Below are 17,116 nucleotides of genomic sequence, written 5' to 3'. Positions count from 1 at the left end.
CTGGCAATTAGGAGTCATTAACAACCTTTAGAGTTAAAGATGTTCTCTCTTAACGCTTAAAGACATGGCCAGGGCCCCCAAGCTCGTACTTAGAGTCTGGCACCTTTAAGGGTCTGTGACACGGTGTCCCCTCACCATTTTCTCAAGCACCAGGGGTTTCTTTCTCTGACCTTCAGCTTCATACCTTAGGCTTTACCGGATAAATATAACTATATTTTAATCTACATCTACGCAAAGCTTCCTAAACCAACCTAGGGTTTTCTCTCCCCTATGGGTGGAGGTTGTCCTAAGGGTGGACTAGAAACCCTCCGAGGCTGAAGACAGCAGGCTCCCTTCACTTCTTCCAGCTCCATTCAGAGGGGTTTTGTTTGGACATCTAAACACAGCTGAATTAGCTTTTCAAACGGAAATTGTATTGACACAGGGCTCTAACCCCTCTAGTTTAAGGCCAGCGTCAAAGGCCGAATTCAAGGACCAGCGAGATGGCTCAGTGGTTAAGGGTGCTTTCTGCCAAGCCTGATGACCCGAATTCCAGCCCAGGGACCCACGTAGTGCATCTGGAAGGAGTGAATGGATCCAAGTTCTCTTCTGACTTCCACACTCATACTATGGCAAGCATGCGTGTAAACACCCCCCTCCCGTTTGTAAAATTAAAACTAAATTTGGATTTTAAAAACAAAGTAACACACACACACACACACAATACTAAATGTTAAAAAAATTTAAAGCTGAATTCGGGTTCAATAAGACAAAATGGGTCAACATCATCTGGCCGCTACTTGGTAGCTCAGCTCCCGCCCTGCTGATTGTTTTTAAATCCTGTGTCCTGTGACCCTCAACACCCCCAAGCACCTCAGCTGGAACTGTGTCCTCTACCCGGGACGCTCTGCTTTCCCGGGGCATCGGTCCCCACTCAAGATCAAGACAGCTCCAAGATTTTCTAACCTCAGCCTCGGGGAAGGGCACCTACTTAATAGTTGAGAAAAGGGGGAAGATGAAAAAGTCCCAGCAGGGGAAGTTCGAGGGCAGCTTAGACGTGACTCTAGAGCGCTCTCTCTCGCGCTCTCTCTCTCTCTCTCTCTCTCTCTCTCTCTCTCTCTCTCTCTCTCTGTCTGTTTCTCTGTCTGTCTGTCTGTCTGTCTCTCTCTGTGTCTGTCTGTCTCTCTGTCTGTCTCTCTGTCTCTCTGTCTCTCTCTGTCTCTCTCTCTGTGTGTCTGTCTGTCTCTGTCTCTGTCTCTGTCTCTGTCTCTGTCTCTGTCTCTCTCTCTCTCTCTCTCTCTCTCTCTCTCTCTCTCTCTCTCTCTCTCTCAGGGGCAAGAGACGGAGGGGAACGCGGGGAATGGCTGGGGCGGGTGATGCTGGGGCGCAGGGTGGCCAGTCCCAGGCGACACCTCCGGCTCGATTGGCCTCCCGCCTGCGGACACTCACCTTCGGTGCGCACTGGAGGCGGCTGCAGAGCCAGCAGGAGCAGCGCGGCGCAGAGCGCAGGCAGGCTGCCGGGCGCCGGCCATTGCGGCCCCGCGTTCATGGTGGTGACGTCCGTGGGTTGCACGCGGCCGGAGAGGTCCGAGAGATGCTGGTGCCGCGGCCGGGGATGCTGCGGGAGTCTCAGTCGGAGCGCTGGGACCCGCGAACTCCCGGGGGTCTTGGTGGCGCCACCCAGACGGCTGCAGTCCGGCTCCGCCTTCGCGCCGGGCACCTGGGAGCCTCGGTGCCAAAAGGGGCTGTGCCCCGGGCCCGGAGGGCGGGCAGTGGGTACCCCCGAGGGGAGGACGGTCGCTACGCAGGGTTGACTGGGCGCAGGCTTATAGACAGACCCTTCTGTAAACGAACCGTTTTTTTAATGAAGAAGGGAAGCTGCTGATTTGCTAGCCTCGGTCCTCTGGACAGCAAGCTCCCAAGTCCCATTAGGAAAAGGCCATCTTGGGGCTGGGGATGTGGCTCAGTTGGCAGAGGGCTTGCCTGGCAGGCACGGAGCCTGAGTTCTGCTCCCCGGCACCGCAGAGAACCGGGCGTGGCTGGAATCGCTTGTAATCTCAGCACACTAGGAGGAAGGCAGAGGTAGAGGAAGCGCATCTAATTTAAGTATTTCCTTCAAAGGCATTTCCTATATCACTCTAGCGTTCCTTGAACATCATCACCACCCAGATCTTAGTGACCTCCAGAGCGCACAGAATTCCCAGATTTGGAGAGCGGGTGATCTGAGACGCTACACTCACTCTTAAGAAAATCAGCCCCAAGGTTGGTCCCACCTGTGACAGAAGACCCTTTCAGTTCCCGGGGCCCTGTCTTTCCAGCACCAGCTCGCTGGAGAGCTCATAAACCCAGATCTCTTTCCTGGCCTGGTGGCCAATGTCCCTGCGATCCTGGCTTTCTGGAGACTGAGGCAGGGGAATTGCTGCCAGTTCCAAGCCAGTATGGGCTACTTAGCAAGACCCTGTCTCAATCACTCAGTCAATAAAGGATGATAGCATTGTTAAGATTAGTGCACCAACGGCTCTGTACAGCGTGTAAATTCCCTCCATGCTGATGTACACAGTAAAGAAATGGGTATTAAGTGCCATAATATGGCCGCCCATGTGCTAGGTGATACCGACACCATCGTTTGTCCTTTTGAAAAGTCCCGTGTAGGCAAGCCGAATGCTAAGGGGTGAGCAAGAGTTTGGTGCTAAGCTGTGAGTAACTGTCTGCAGTTAGTGAGCTAGGACAGATTTTGGGGAGAATTTGCTTCTTTTTCACTGTAGGGTCCGGGGATTTGAACTACATCGGGCTTCAGACTGACACCATTTTTTCATGAGCTAAAGCTAGTCCGGAACTCACGATTTAACCCAGGTTGACCTCAAACTCACATCCCTCCCATCTACACTCCCACAGATAGAGAGCTACTGTAACCCAGGGCTTCACACAACTTTCATTTGTGGTGTGTGTGTGTGTGTAAAACTCAGGTCATAAGATTAGAAGGCAGGTGCCTTTAACAACCCAAACCATCTCGCTAGCCCCCACAGAACTTCCAGATTGCACTAAAAAGACAGCCACTCTCCTCCAATGAACCCAACACTGATTCATTCCTTTAGGTGGTTACGTTTCCCATTTAAAACATAGGTATTTGAGGGTGTTAATGGAGCGAGGGCTGATCGTCCTTCACATGTAAGTATAAACGAACTTACCTAGCTACTTTCCGTTTAGCAGTTGGCAAGGCAACCAAGGGGGTGAGATTTCACATGTCTGGACTGGAGGAAACACTGAAAGCAGCCCCCAGAGACCCATTCGAGGGCAATGCCCACTAACATCATAGAAGTCATTCTGAAACTCACTACCTAACCCCGATGGCATTTTAAACATTATCTTTGCTCAGGTCTGTCTTGGCCTGTCCTCCTCCAGGGAAATGGTATGTTCTAGAGGTATAATTTGTACAAGCACTGGGGAAAACTGTCCAGCTGTCTCCCACGAGTGTATGCTTACCTCCTGTCCCAGAAAGCGCTGTGGTGTCTATCCAGAAGAGATGAAAACGGACATCCACAGAAAGATTTGTTCAGGACTGCTCGCCGTTTCCTCAGGAGCAGTTTGGGCATCATCTGTGGATGAACAGCGTGACGCGTGGTGATGTGTTCAAGGGGTTTAAAGAACCCGCCAGCAAGGAGGAGATCAGAGTATGATGCTAAGAGGCTGGACGCTTGCCCAGCCTGCACGAAACCCCGGGTTCAACTTCAGTGTGGTCATCCGCAAGGTGTGGGTGCACACCTTCAATCCACGCACTTCAGACTCGCAGGCAGGAGGCTCAAGGGTCAGACGTTGAAGGCCATCCTTAGCTATATCAAGTGCAGCCTGAGCCTATGAAATGTATCATAAAAACAGGCCAGCAAGAAGTCCCAAACGCAGAAGGCACTGGCCCAGAAGCCTCTGACCTGATTGATCTTTGCAGCCTGCATGGTGGAAGGAGAAAGCAAACTCCCTTGGGTGGTCCACATTCAAATTGGGGCAAACACATCCAGGCATCCACAAATAAATAAATGTTAAAAAAACACACACCAAAATCAATAATTATATATTGATTATAAAATTTGATTTAAAAAGTGAAAAAGAAAAAAAAACCTAGCCAGGTATAGTGTAGCTCACCTTTAATCTGGGTGTTTGGGAAGCAGAGACAGGAGGAGCTCTTGGGGGTTCAAAGCTAGCCTAGTCTACATCGTGAGCTCCAGGACAACCTTGGCTACATAGTGGGATCCTGTCTCAAAAATACATTCATATATGTACATATGTATATACATACATACATGCACACATATACACATACATACATATATACACATATACAATACACACATACACACATGTACACATACACACATACATGCACACATACATACATATATATACACACATATACAATACACACATACACGCATGTACACATACACACACATACATACACACATACATACATACATTCTTTTAAAGGAAAAATAAATCAGACATGAGAAGACCAATTGCACTGGGTAGCTACCTCCTGCAATGGATCCATCATTTCCAGAGAGAGGAAAGATCCTAAGATTCAAGGACTTAGGAAGCCCAAGCTTCAGGAACTTAACCAAACTGGGAAAACTGCAAAAGTTCCAGGGCCCTGCCCCAACGCTCTATAAGCCGCAAGCAGTTGCTAAGGGAAAGAAGACTTTGGTGGAGCCACCTGCAGGTGGAGCAGGAGCCTCAGGGTTGTCCCTCAAGCTGGGCTGGGCCTTTCAGGGCACTTGGGTGACACATGCTCCAGAGAGCAACCCAAATAAACTCACCTGGCTCACCAAGTTAGACTTGGGATGAATTTTATTTTTTAATCTGTCAATAGTGTTCTATCTGGGGTGAATAGACATCTGTCCCTGTCTCCTTAGGAAAGCCTCTACACTATCAGCCATGCTAAAGTTGCCCAGAGGAACAGGAACACAAGTCTGAAGTATGTCCCTCTCCGGGGGACCATGATGACCACATGAGTGTGGACGTTTGTCAATGCCCACTGTCCTATACCTTTGAAGTATACAATGTTCATTGAATAGTTTTATTCCCCAAGTAATTGATTAAATACTTTAAAAGTAATACATTTGGGCTGGAGAGATGGCTCAGTGGTTAAGAGAACTGACTGCTCTTCCAGAGGTCCTGAGTTCAAATCCCAGCAACCACATGGTGGCTCACAACCATCTGTGATGGGATCTGATGCTCCCCTCTAGTGTGTCTGAAGACAGCTACAGAGCACTCATATAAAAAATAATCTTAAAAAAAAAAGAATATGTTTACAGTGGGTGGTGGTGGTGGTGCACTCCCTTAAGGAATCTCTGAGTTTAAGGTTAGCCTGGTCTAAAGTTCCAAGCCAGCTTGGTCTACAGAGAAAGTTCAGGACATTCCGGGCTACACAGAGAAACCCTGTAATAATAAATAAACAAACATGATGATGATGATGATGATGATGGCGTTGACGGTGAGGATGGCAATGATAGATTTAGTTACTTATCTGAAGGCCAAAGACATTTAATGAAATGACCACATACCCAGATGTGGGTGGGGCTAAGAGATGCTGAAGTTCCGGGTGGAGTGACTGGGACTGGGAGGGGAGGTTGGGGTGTTACCAAGCCAGACAAGAAACAGCCTTAGCCTGGGAGGTCACTTAATGGGAAAAGAGCATGTGTGAACAGGAGAACTCAGGTTCACTTCCCCAGCACCCACAAAAACATCTGGGCACAGCACCTGTAGTCCGGCGCTGTTGGGGCAAAGAGGCAGATCCTGGGCAAGCTCACTGCGCCGCAGTTGAACTGGACTCTCAGGTTTCACCAAGAGATTTGATTCTAGTTTGCTTTTCTTTTTCCTGAGATAAAACACTGACCAAAAGAAACCTGGGAGCAAGTCACAGAGGCAGAGACATGACACAGAAGGTCACATCACCCCCACGATTGCCCTGGTGGGGCTGGGGCTGGTTGTGGCCGGTTGGGGGTTTTGTCTGTTTCTTTCCCAACTTGATGCAATATCCAGTTATCTGGGGGGAGGAACATTAATTGAGGAGATGCCTCCATAACACTGGCCTGTGTGTGTGCCAGTGGGGCATTTTCAAGATTAGAGACTGACGTGGGAGGGCCCCAAAACCCACCATCAGTGACACACTTCCTCCAACAAGGCCACACCCACTCCAACAAGGCCACACCCACTCCATCAAGGCCACACCCACTTCATCAAGGCCACACCCACTCCATCAAGGCCACACCCACTCCATCAAGGCCTAATAAAGCGCCTCCCTATGAGCCTATGGCGGCCATTTCCATTCAAACCACCACAGGGAGGAAAGGGTTTATTTATCTTACAGTTTACATCCACGATGCAGAGAAGTCAGGGCAGGAGCACAAGTCAGGAACCTAGAGGCAGGTGCTGGTGTAGGAGGCTTGGAGGAATGCTGCTTACTGTTAACGGCTAACTTCTTGGCAAGCCTCCCTGATGTAGACTCTCATCGAGACCCTCTTCCTAAGTGATTCTAGGTTGCGGCACGATGACACAGTCTGAAGCCATCACGAGGCTGGCATGAGATGACTGCTTGCACAGCGACTGGGTTCCTTGCTGCTGCGTCCTTTCTGAAACCTTTCCGGAGCAGTGGGCGATCCTTTCATTGACCTTGACATCAGCGGGTGGGTGTGTGACCAAGATCTGCCTCTAGCTACAGGCAAAGACGGAGTATGGCCGCTGTAGGCAAGCTGGGTCTAAGGAAGTGGGAATAAGCTGTTTACCGGGGTTAACAACCACACAGTGGGCAACAGAGTGTGTTGACCTCTTCCAGTAATGACAGTGACACCCGCAGACGTGCTCAAGAACACACACACATACACACACACCTAGTTAAAAAATTTTAAATGTATACACCCTTAACTCTGTCCCTCAGAAAGCAGAGGCAGGTGGAGCTCTGAGTTCAAGGCTAGGCTGCTCTACATAGAGATTCCAAAGGCAGCTAGAGAGTCGTGGCGAGACTTTATCAAAAACAAAAAACTAACAATCACAACAGTGACAAAAACCCTAAAATGTAAAAATAAATAAATAAACAAATTAAAAATACAAATTAAGGGCTGGAGAGATGGCTCAGTGGTGAAGAGCACTGGCTGCTCTTCCAGAGGTCCTGAGTTCAAATCCCAGAAACCACATGATGGCTCACAACCATCTGTAATGGGATCTGATGCCCTCTTCTGGTGCGTCTGAAGACAGCAACAGTGTACTTAGATATAATAAATAAATCTTTAAAAATAATACAAATTAAAAATAAATGTAGGCTGTATAATTAACACAATCCAGACTAGCGCCGCCGAGCTTCTATCCCTGACCAGCTGGTGTCTCCCGGAACACAGCGCGCCGTCGCCTTTGGGTTCCATCCTTTGTCCATCTCCCCAGGAAACCACAGCCCAGGCACCATCTGCTGAGTCCTTGCTCCAGGATGGCTTGGTTTCCAGGGAAGCCTCTTCTGTACTCTGTCTCCTCCTTCACGTGTGCTTCGTTTTAAGAGACAAGATCTTGCCGTGTAACACAGGATAGCCCCAGACTCGCTCTGCCAGAGCCTCAATCTCCTGAGTGCCAGCATCCGCGGTACCCGGCACCGTGAGGTCTCCTCTGAGCCCTGCTGTCTTCTGTTGTAGCGCAGTGCCCTTTCCTGTCCTGTCTTAGAGCCTCGCTGCTGTTCTTTATTCTTTTTAAAATGAAACTGGCCTCTCTGAAACCCTCCGGTTCAAGGGATCCTCCACTCTGTCTCCAAATAAGCCAGGGCCATAGGTCCCGACTTCCTGCTTTCTTCTAAGTGTCTGAATACAACACCCCAGCTCCACCAGACCAGTAGGGTTAGTTTGGGGGAATCTTTTTTTTTTTTTTTTTTTTTTTAAGACAGAGTCTCACTATGTAGCAATGGCTGGCCTCAAACTCACAGACATTCTCCTGCCTTTGTTTCTTGAGTCAGGACTCAATTTCAGGGGATTAAAGGCAAATGCCACCAGGCAAGTGCTCATGAAGCCACTGAGAGATAGGTCCTGGGACAACAATACAAACCACCACTCAAATCCTGACTGGTCTCCATTGTAAGCACAGATTTAAAAAAAAAAAAAAAAAAAAAAAAAAAAACTTACATGAAGGAGATACAGGCTCCGTATCACATAAAGTCAAGATTCCAGACTCATGGCTGAAAACCCTCTCAGGCTGTGATGGTTTATATTTGCTTGTTTCAGGGAGTGGTACTATTTAGAGGTGTGGCCTTGTTGGAGTAGGTGTGTCATTGTGGGTGTGGGCTTAAAGACCCTCATCCTAGCTGCCTGGAGGCTAGTCTTCCACTATCAGCCTTCAGATGAAGATGCTCCTCCTGCACCATGCCTGCCTGGATGCTGCCATGTTCTCGCCTTGATGATAATGGACTGACCCTCTGAACCTGTAAGCCAGCCCTAATGAAATGTTGTTCTTTTAAGACTTGCCTTGGTCATGGTGCCTTTTCACAGCAGTAAAACCCTAACTGGCCAAGCACTTTCTCACCTCCAGAAGGTGTGTTATCACCATGTTGTTCCCTACATTACCTCTTCACCATCAGTGTTTACCACAAGGGTTCAGCAGATGTCTCTCTTTCACAAGCCTGTCCCTGAAGTGATGCAGAGAAGGAATTATACTTCTGGAGCTATGTTTGCAATGCCCCGTGACTTCTCTTTTAATAGTAGCAAAATCAGAGCAAACACAGCTCTCACCTTAAAGAGAACAACAGACAGTCTGTCCTGGAGCCATTTGAATGACCATGGCCCAGGAACCCAGATTTAGGTTACTCCAAATTCCATGTTTCAACATGGAATCACTTCTACAGTTTTATAGAGCAAAGAACATTGTAAATTAAGTTTAAAGTATATTACGGAGTCCATTGGCATGGTGGATTGAATGAGAATGGCTCCCATAGGCTCATATGTCTGAATGCTTGGTCCCTAGTTGGTGGAACTGTTTGGGAAGGATCAGGAGGTGTGGCCTTGTTGGAGGAGGTGTGTCACTAGGAGTGGCTTTGAGGTTTCAAAAGCCCACACCATTCCCAGTTAGCTCTCTGCTTCCTGCTTATGGGTCATATGTAAGCTCTCAACTACTGCCGCAGTGCCATGTCTGTCCTCCTGTCTGCTGCCATGTTTCCACTGGCAGGAAGCCCTGCTGTTAAAGTCAGAGTGTGACATTACCGGAAAGCCCTGAGTTTGGTGCAAAATGGCAGAATCCCTTAGTCACCAGGGCTTCCTCTTCTCTACCTCTGGGATCCTAGACATCCAGGATCTGAGGAACATCATGTAGCCCTTAGAGAAATTACAGGTCCAACTCTCTTCTTTTTCCTGATAAGAAAACCTATTCAGCAAATACCTGAGATTCCTGGAATCCCTCCCCATGCTGATGAGGTATCTCAGCACCTTAACCTTAACCCAATGAACTTTGTCTACCCTGGATATTCCTACCCCTCCCCAGAGTTTACCCTGAATAGAACTGAGCTGCCTCTCTGAAGATGACCCTGGAGATAAGTCTGGCCTCTTCATTGTGCTCACTCATGGACCTTGGAGGACAAGAGATGACCACACCCCACCATGTTGGTTATGACTCTACCAACCTCTGCATCTATGTACCTCAGATTAAATGCTTCTTTTATAGGTTTCCTTGGTCGTGGTGTAGAAGCGTTGCTAAGGGCCTCAGATGCTATCTGGTGACATTCTTAGCTTGGGGACCCTGCAACGTTCCAACCTCTCCACACCATTCAGGTTTCTTGTTTGGTAGGGTTGACTTAGAATTTGATTGTTTATTTATGACGGAGTTTCTCTGGGTAGCCCTGGCTATCCTGGAACTCCCTCTGTAGACCAGGCTGGCCTTCAACTCACAGAGATTCTCCTGCCTCTGCCTCCTGAGTGCTGTGATTAAAGGTGTGACACCATTCCTGGCCATCACTGTAGTTTTAACCAACTAGTGAGTTTTTGCAGATAGCTACTTTCCAGGAATTCTTGGTCACAGCAAGAACTGTATGGATTTTGTATCATCTTCCCCATCACCATCATCATCATCACCATCATCACGTTCCTACTCAACACACACGGCAGATAGATGTGAGATGTGAGATGTAATGCTTAGTTTCCTCAGAATCAAGACATGCCTGCCCGAGTGGCCTAGCCTCAGAAGCTCTGTTCCACTGAACTTCTAAGGATGAGGTTTCCCAGCCAAATACCCGCCCTCACCAGGGCAGCAGGGTTCCTGTTTATCCCCAAGAAGCAGGCTTCAGTTCTCTGCCAGCCTGGGACATTATTCAAACAAGCCAGCCAATCCTTGTCGGTGCTGCCATCACCCCGCCCGCCCTCCTGTTACCACAAAGCCAGCCTCTAACGGCCTCCTTTACCAAACTCTTACTGCTGAAGGCAGCCCCAGGTGGTCAGCACAGCGTGAGGCTTTCACCTGATGAAGATGAGCTACCTCCTTTCCTTTGTCAGTTCAGGCTGCGCTGGAAATCTGAAATTCTCAGAACCTCACTGCTTCCCTTGAGCACCAAAAGCCACCATTCCCAAGAGGCAGGTCAGAAAGACACAGGCAGGAAGCTGGAGGACGATGGACCAGGGCCTTAAACCCCACCTCAGCAGAACAGATGGGAGTGCAGGAGGTGACCTCTACCTGCATGGAGCACAAGACTGGGTTTGCAAACAGTCTTGCTAATTCGATAATTGGGGGGGAGGGGACTGAGGGGATTGTCTAGAACTGCTGGGGATAGCATTTTCGTGGTGTGTGGAGGGTCCTGGGTTTAATCTCTAGCACCAAAAAGAGTGAAGAAAGGCAGGAGGAAGGAGGGAAGGGGAAGGGGGAGGGGAAGGAGGGAATAGAGAGGGGAAGAAGAAGGGTAGTAGGAGGGAGGAAGGCAGGGAGGAAGGAGGGAGGGAGGAGGGAAGGGGGAAGGAGAAGGGGAGGGGAGAGAGGGAGAAGGGGAAGGAAGGGGGAAAGGAGTAGGGGAGGAGAAGGAGAAGAGAGGAAGGAGGGAGGGAGGAAAGAGGAGAAGGGGAGGGGGAAGAATGGGAGGGGGAGAGAGGGAGAAAGGGAGAAAGGAGGGAAGGAGGAGAAGAAGAGAGGGAGGAGGAAAGAGAAGAGAGGGAGGAGGGAGGGAGAAGGGAGGGAGGAAGGGGAAGGGGGAAGGAGAAAGGGAGAAGGAGGGAAGGGAGGGACAGAGAGATGAAGGAGAGAGAGGAGTGGGGAGAGGAAAACATCATTTCCGAGGATGCTTTCATGGGACTTGATGGGTCAATACAAGGAAGAGCCACCGGAGCTATGAGACACAGACACTCGGATGCTTTTTGAACGTTGGAGAAGCCACATCATATTAACCCATCAACCCCAGGTTCCATTCACAGACAGTCAGACCATCAGCTACAGCTTTTTGGGAGTGCTCTGGGGTTGTTTTTGTTTCAACCATGAAGCAACACTTTGAGTGTCCACACACAGGCAGGGCACATATTCCACCTTGAAAACCGTTGTTGGCATCTCTGTTTTAATCTTGTTCGTCCTGTGAGCGTCTCGTGACAGGACCCGCCTCCCCTCCGTACTTTCTCAGTGGACCCAGCACCCACGACATCTCTCCAGCCTTGGAGAGAGCTCCAAGTGGGTGTTTGCTTTAAACTTTTCTTTTTGTCGTTATTATAATTGGTCAGGGGACAGCGTTTGGAAGTCATTCCTCTCCTAGGGGACTCTGAACTCAGGTCACCGGCAGCTTAAGTGCGGAAAAGGCAGGGCTCACAGTGAAAGTGAGGGGCAACTTTTGAGGTTGGCTCATGGAATTTTGGGGTTGAATTCAGGTCCTCCCCCCGCCCCCGGGCTGTTCAAGTTCGCTCTGCTTTCCCTGTGATAAACACCATGACTTTGAGCAACTCAGGGTCAAAAGGTTGATGTCGGCCTGTGGAGAAGCCAAGGCAAGAAGAGCTCAGGGCAGGAGCCTGCAGCACACATCACGCTGGCTTGCTCCAGGTTCCATCCGGGTACCTTTCTTTTCTTTCTTTTTTAAATGTTTGCTTTATTTCATTTCAAGTATATGGGTGTTTTGCCGGCATGTATGCAGTGCCCAAACATGCCAGAAGAGGGCGACAGACTCTTTGGGAATGGAGTCATAGATGGGAGTGAACGTCCTTGGAGGTGTAAAGAACAGACCCTAACCCTTCCGAAGAGCAGCCAGTGCTCTTAAAGGCTTCGGCGTCCGGAAGCTCCATCCGCTTGCTTGTTTCTATAGCCCCTCCCCCGCCCCGCCTAGGGATGACACCTCCCACAATGGGCTGGGCCCTCCTCTATCAATTAGCAATTAAGAAAATGCTAGTGTGACTGACAGACGAAGTTCCTCAGTCAAGGTTCCCACTTCTGAGATGACATCGGGTTTGTGTAAAGTGACAAAAGCTGGAGCAGCAGGCTTTCTTTCCCGCCAAGACAACCTCCTGGCTAGAAACTCACCATTTTGTGTGTGTGTGTGGGGGGGGGGGTTGTGTTTGTGTTTTGGTTTGGTTTGTATTGCTTACCAACTTCGTTCGTCCCCAAGTGCTTCCTCCGTTTTAGGTCGCTGCTCCCCTTGGCTTCCCAACTCTGCATGCACCCAGTAGGAACAAACACCCCAAGATGTTATACTCACAGATGAGGACTAAAGTGTGATCAGGCCCCATCACACTGGACCAGCCTTAGAGCTGGACTTGCTGTCGTCTTTGGGACTTGCTGGGTCTGGAAGGAGACGACACGGAGTGTCCAGCCACTCCTCCCAACCAGCTGTGTGCACACGACTTGGGGTTCTGGGGGGGGGGCTGGAGGAGGTCGGTGGGGAAGGATGCCGGAAGGAGCTCCTCCTACTCAGCGGTAGAAGAGCTGTCATCTGAGTGCAGACCCTCCAGCACAGCCATGTTAAGGCCACCTATGCCCCGGCCTGTGACCCTCACCCCTAACTCTGTAAGTAAGCCTGATTCACTGGTTGTTTCCCACGAGTGGACTTTGGTGGAGTCACACCTGTTGGGATTCTTTAAACCCCACCCAACAGAGGCATCTCTCTTGCCCCCACTCCTCACCACTCCTTCATAGAACATACCCCCCCTCCATTTTCTTGATCTTTTTACTAACAACACCTGGTAAATCAGGAGAATTCTGAGTTCGAAGCAGGCTTTACGGGACTTAGTAAGACTCTATCTCAAAGTCATAATTCAGTGGTGGAGTGCCTGCCTCCCGTCTGAGGAGAGGCCTGCACTACAGAAGGGGGAGGGGTGGTTGCCACTCTCCCAGAGAGATGAGAGTTCAGTTCCCAGCACCCTGGTTAGGCAGCCTGTAACGCCAGCTCCGGGGAATTGGATGCTGTTTCTGGCCTCCGTGAACACCCAAACACATGTGGTCACACTCATACATATGCAGAAATACAAAAAAAAAAATGTAAAAAATGTTCAAGTAAGGGAGGAAGGAGAGAGGGCAAAAGGGAGGAGGGAAAGGTAATTAAACCACAGGAAGGACAGACAGCCGGTTTTCATATCAGTGTCTGTGGAAAGACGCCACGTGGGATGCCTTGTGCCCTGGGCCACTGCAATTATGCTTTTGTGTCTGTCACTTTCCACACTGTGGGGTGGGGTCTTAGGGTCTCCATATTGTTCAGGGGGTCTACACTGCTCCTACCCTGGTGCCTGATGTGTAATGGTTGGCGACATTTTGCCGAATGAGGGAGGTAATTTCCACAACACTGAAGATTTCTCTCCCACATTCCTTTTGGTTCTACATCCCGCCATTTCAGAAGTTGGTGTCTGCAGCGCCTCCTCCGAGCAGTCCTCCTGGTAACTAAACCCACTCCCTCCACAGACGACCCCTTCCCACACCTTGCTCCGACAGCTGCAGAACGCAGTGACTTGGCTCCAGAATAGGACATTTAAACCATAGGTCCATCTGTCTCACCTGGCTCGGTGGCCTCCGAATGTTCTTAGGGACAGAGAGCACATCCTTTCTGGATGCTTGCTTTTACGTTGCCCAAGCAAGGAGATGTTTGCTTTTCCATTGACATATTCTCATTGCACATGGTGATGTTGGGGTCATACAGCAGCTCTCTCTCTCTCTCTCTCTCTCTCTCTCTCTCTCTCTCTCTCTCTCTCTCTGGCCTGTCAGGTACTTTGACCATCTCCCCTCTCCTGCCCCCTCCTTTTCTTCTCTACTCTCCTCTGACTCCCCTGTTAACCTGCTCCATTCCCCTCCCTTTCCCACTTTCCTATCATATATGCGTGTGTATGTCTATATGTTTATATATAGAAAGGTATAGATATAGTTTTACACAGCTATAAAGAATTCTATGACTCACAAATGAGGAAAACGTGGCTTACCGCGTTTAACATGACAGCCTCTGGTATTTTATTTTTGTGTATACCATATGCATGCAATTGCCCAAGAAGGCCACAAGAGGGCATCTGGTCCTCTGGCGCTGGAGTCACAGGTGGTTCTGAGCTGCTGGATTTGAGCATTGGGGACCAAACTCAGTTTCTCTAAAAGAGTATCAAGTGGCTCTTAGGCGCTGTGCCCTCTGACCAGCCCCATCATTCCATTCTCTGTAGATGAATAAAATTCCATTGTGGGAATTGATGAGCTGAATCCACCGTTCACTCGACAGGATCTAGATTGACGTAGAACACAAATCTCTGGTGTCTCTGTGAGAGACTTGCTAGGTTAGGTTAATTGGGAAGACCCATCCTTGTGCTGGGTCGTACCGTTCCGTGGCTGAGGTCCTGGACCGAACAGTGGACAACCATAAGGGGCTGAGCACCACGTAAAAAGCCAGGGGAGGCGGTGCCCATCTTTAATCCCATCCCTGAGTACAGAGAAAGGAAGATCTCCAGAGTTCACTACCCAGCCAGCTGGCCCGGCTGAACCCGTGCACGCGAGGTTCAGTGAGAGACCCTGGTGATGCACTAAATATTTAAGGGACTGGCTGAACCCGCTATCGTCCCCCAGGGCCTCACTTCTTGGATACCGCTTTAGTACAGAGCTAAGTACACACATGCGGTCCCCACACCACTTGGCGCTGCAGGCCGCCTGTAAGAATTCAGGCGCAGTTCACTCCACAGCTCCTGCTGTTTCTGTCCCGGGTGGATACGACTGCCCTGGTGCTTTTCTTTCCTCCACTGCTCCGTACAAACATGACTCCAAAGCCTGGTACCTTTTTTTCTTTTTTTGCGCCTGGTAGCCTTTCAAGCAGGTTTATATATTAAATTCTCAATCCACAAACTCACTACACAATAAGCTTACATCCAATGGTCAGAGATACAAATTTCCCCTCTATATGAGATAAAAAGACCTATAGAAACCCTTAAAAAGATTCATATTTATCTATCGTCAATTAAGACCACCTGGATCTAGATCCTCCCTCTCAAGCTCCATCTTGATTCTCCCCAGAATCTCCCTCCTGCCTCCACTTCCGCTCCTCGACTTTTCCCCACCCATCTCTCTCCTGTCCAATCATGTATCACCTTAACATAAATCTACACCCTGGAGGGGGCCACCTATCATCTACTTCTAGCATTCACATGCATCCATGTGTGTACACAGGACAACATATGCATTCAAATACCACACACATACACATACACACACATACACACATACACACACATACACACACACACATATACACACACATACACACACATACTTACACACACATATACACATACACACACACAGACACACACACATACACACACATACTCACACACACACACATACACACACATACACACATACACACATATACATACACACACATACACACATATACACACACATACACACACACATACACATATACACATACACACACATACACACATATACACATACACACATACACATACACACACATACACACACATACACACACATACACACACACACCCACACATACCCACACATACACACACACACACACACACACACACACACACACACACACACACGCATTCACACCTATCTGTAAATCCAGTGTCTTTCTCAGTTGCTCTTCACCTTATATTTTGAGACAGGATCTCCCATTGAACCATAGCCCATCAAGTAGCTAGGACTGGCTGCCCAGCCAACTCCAGGAATCCTCCTGTCTACCTCCCCAGAACTGGAACTGCTTGTATGTTGCCCCCATGGCTGGCTTTTCACATGGGTGACAGGAATTTGAACTCGGGTCCTTCCAACTGTGCAGCACTTAACCAAGGGAGCTGTCTCTCTCAGTGTCTGCTGTGTAGGAGGACAGCCCTATTGTCACGTTTTCTTGCCTTTTTGTGGCTACTGCAGGACTAGGCACATCTTGCACATTCGGTTAGGCTTTGCTAGGGAAGGATGGCTCCCCGTGCCCGCAGAGCAGCTTTAGGGCAGCCAATACAGAATTCCAAACCCGTTTGATGTGCCTTACAAATCATCTTACTACCGGCCTGCAGCTACCGAAGGCACTAAAAAAACCCAGAGCACAATGTGGCATTTACTTGTGGGCTGCCTTGGAGGCCCCGGAGGCTGTGGGCTGGGTCCCGGGTAAACACAGGCTGCACTGAGGAACCATTGTGGACACTGGGCTTCTTTCAAGTTGCTCCGGGGTCTGAAGCCGATTTGCAGCTGGACCCAAGTCTTTGCCAAGACTGCTCCCTGCCTCCCAACCCTCAATTTACCTCCCATGCCTCTTTTAAAAATTAACTAAAAGAAACCATCCAGGGAGAAGCTGTTAGCTTGTGGGCTGCCAACGGCAGTTCCGCACAGGGTTAGCCTAACCTGCAGTGCAGGGGTGAGTCCTCAGACAGGGCTGCTGAAGACTGAACCCCAAAGGAAGCCCCGTCTGGACTTGGAAGAAAGCACGGTGCTCTCAGGAGTCTTGCTTTTGGGTGGGTTTTGTCCTCCGCTGCTTCTGTGCTGGCATTTCAGGGACCCTGGGAAGTACCCAGTCTCTGAGGAAGCCCTTGCAAGCTCCAGATGGTATCCTGTCGTCTTTTTCCTTTCTTGTTGAGATGCGGACGGTCCTGAGAGGGACAGCTCTGGTAAAATAGCACATTTAAAGCCTGTGGTTAATTCTGGCTTTTGTGATTTAATCCACAAGCTCCTTGGTGCCTCCTTT

At 49.4% G+C, this 17,116-nt stretch overlaps 2 protein-coding genes across 2 annotated transcripts in view; one reads left to right on the top strand and one right to left on the bottom strand.

The window, feature by feature from the left end:
• The window catches only part of SUSD5 (sushi domain containing 5), a gene marked incomplete at its 5' end in the record, with an annotated part of 43,437 nt that extends 41,909 nt beyond the window's left edge, over window positions 1–1,528 (bottom strand). The window contains one exon of the mRNA XM_080934198.1: window positions 1,429–1,528. Within this exon, the coding sequence (XP_080790324.1) occupies window positions 1,429–1,528 (100 nt within the window). The remainder of the gene's footprint in view (window positions 1–1,428) is intronic.
• Window positions 1,529–1,573: 45 nt separating this feature from the next.
• The window catches only part of FBXL2 (F-box and leucine rich repeat protein 2), a gene marked incomplete at both ends in the record, with an annotated part of 62,641 nt that continues 47,098 nt past the window's right edge, over window positions 1,574–17,116 (top strand). The window contains 2 exon segments of the mRNA XM_080934692.1: window positions 1,574–1,823; window positions 16,927–17,039. Of these exon segments, the coding sequence (XP_080790818.1) occupies window positions 1,574–1,823; window positions 16,927–17,039 (363 nt within the window).

The sequence above is a fragment of the Micromys minutus genome, assembly GCF_963924665.1.
Source record: "Micromys minutus genome assembly, chromosome: 21".
NCBI lineage: Eukaryota > Metazoa > Chordata > Mammalia > Rodentia > Muridae > Micromys > Micromys minutus.
This window is presented reverse-complemented; position numbering and strand designations above follow the sequence as displayed.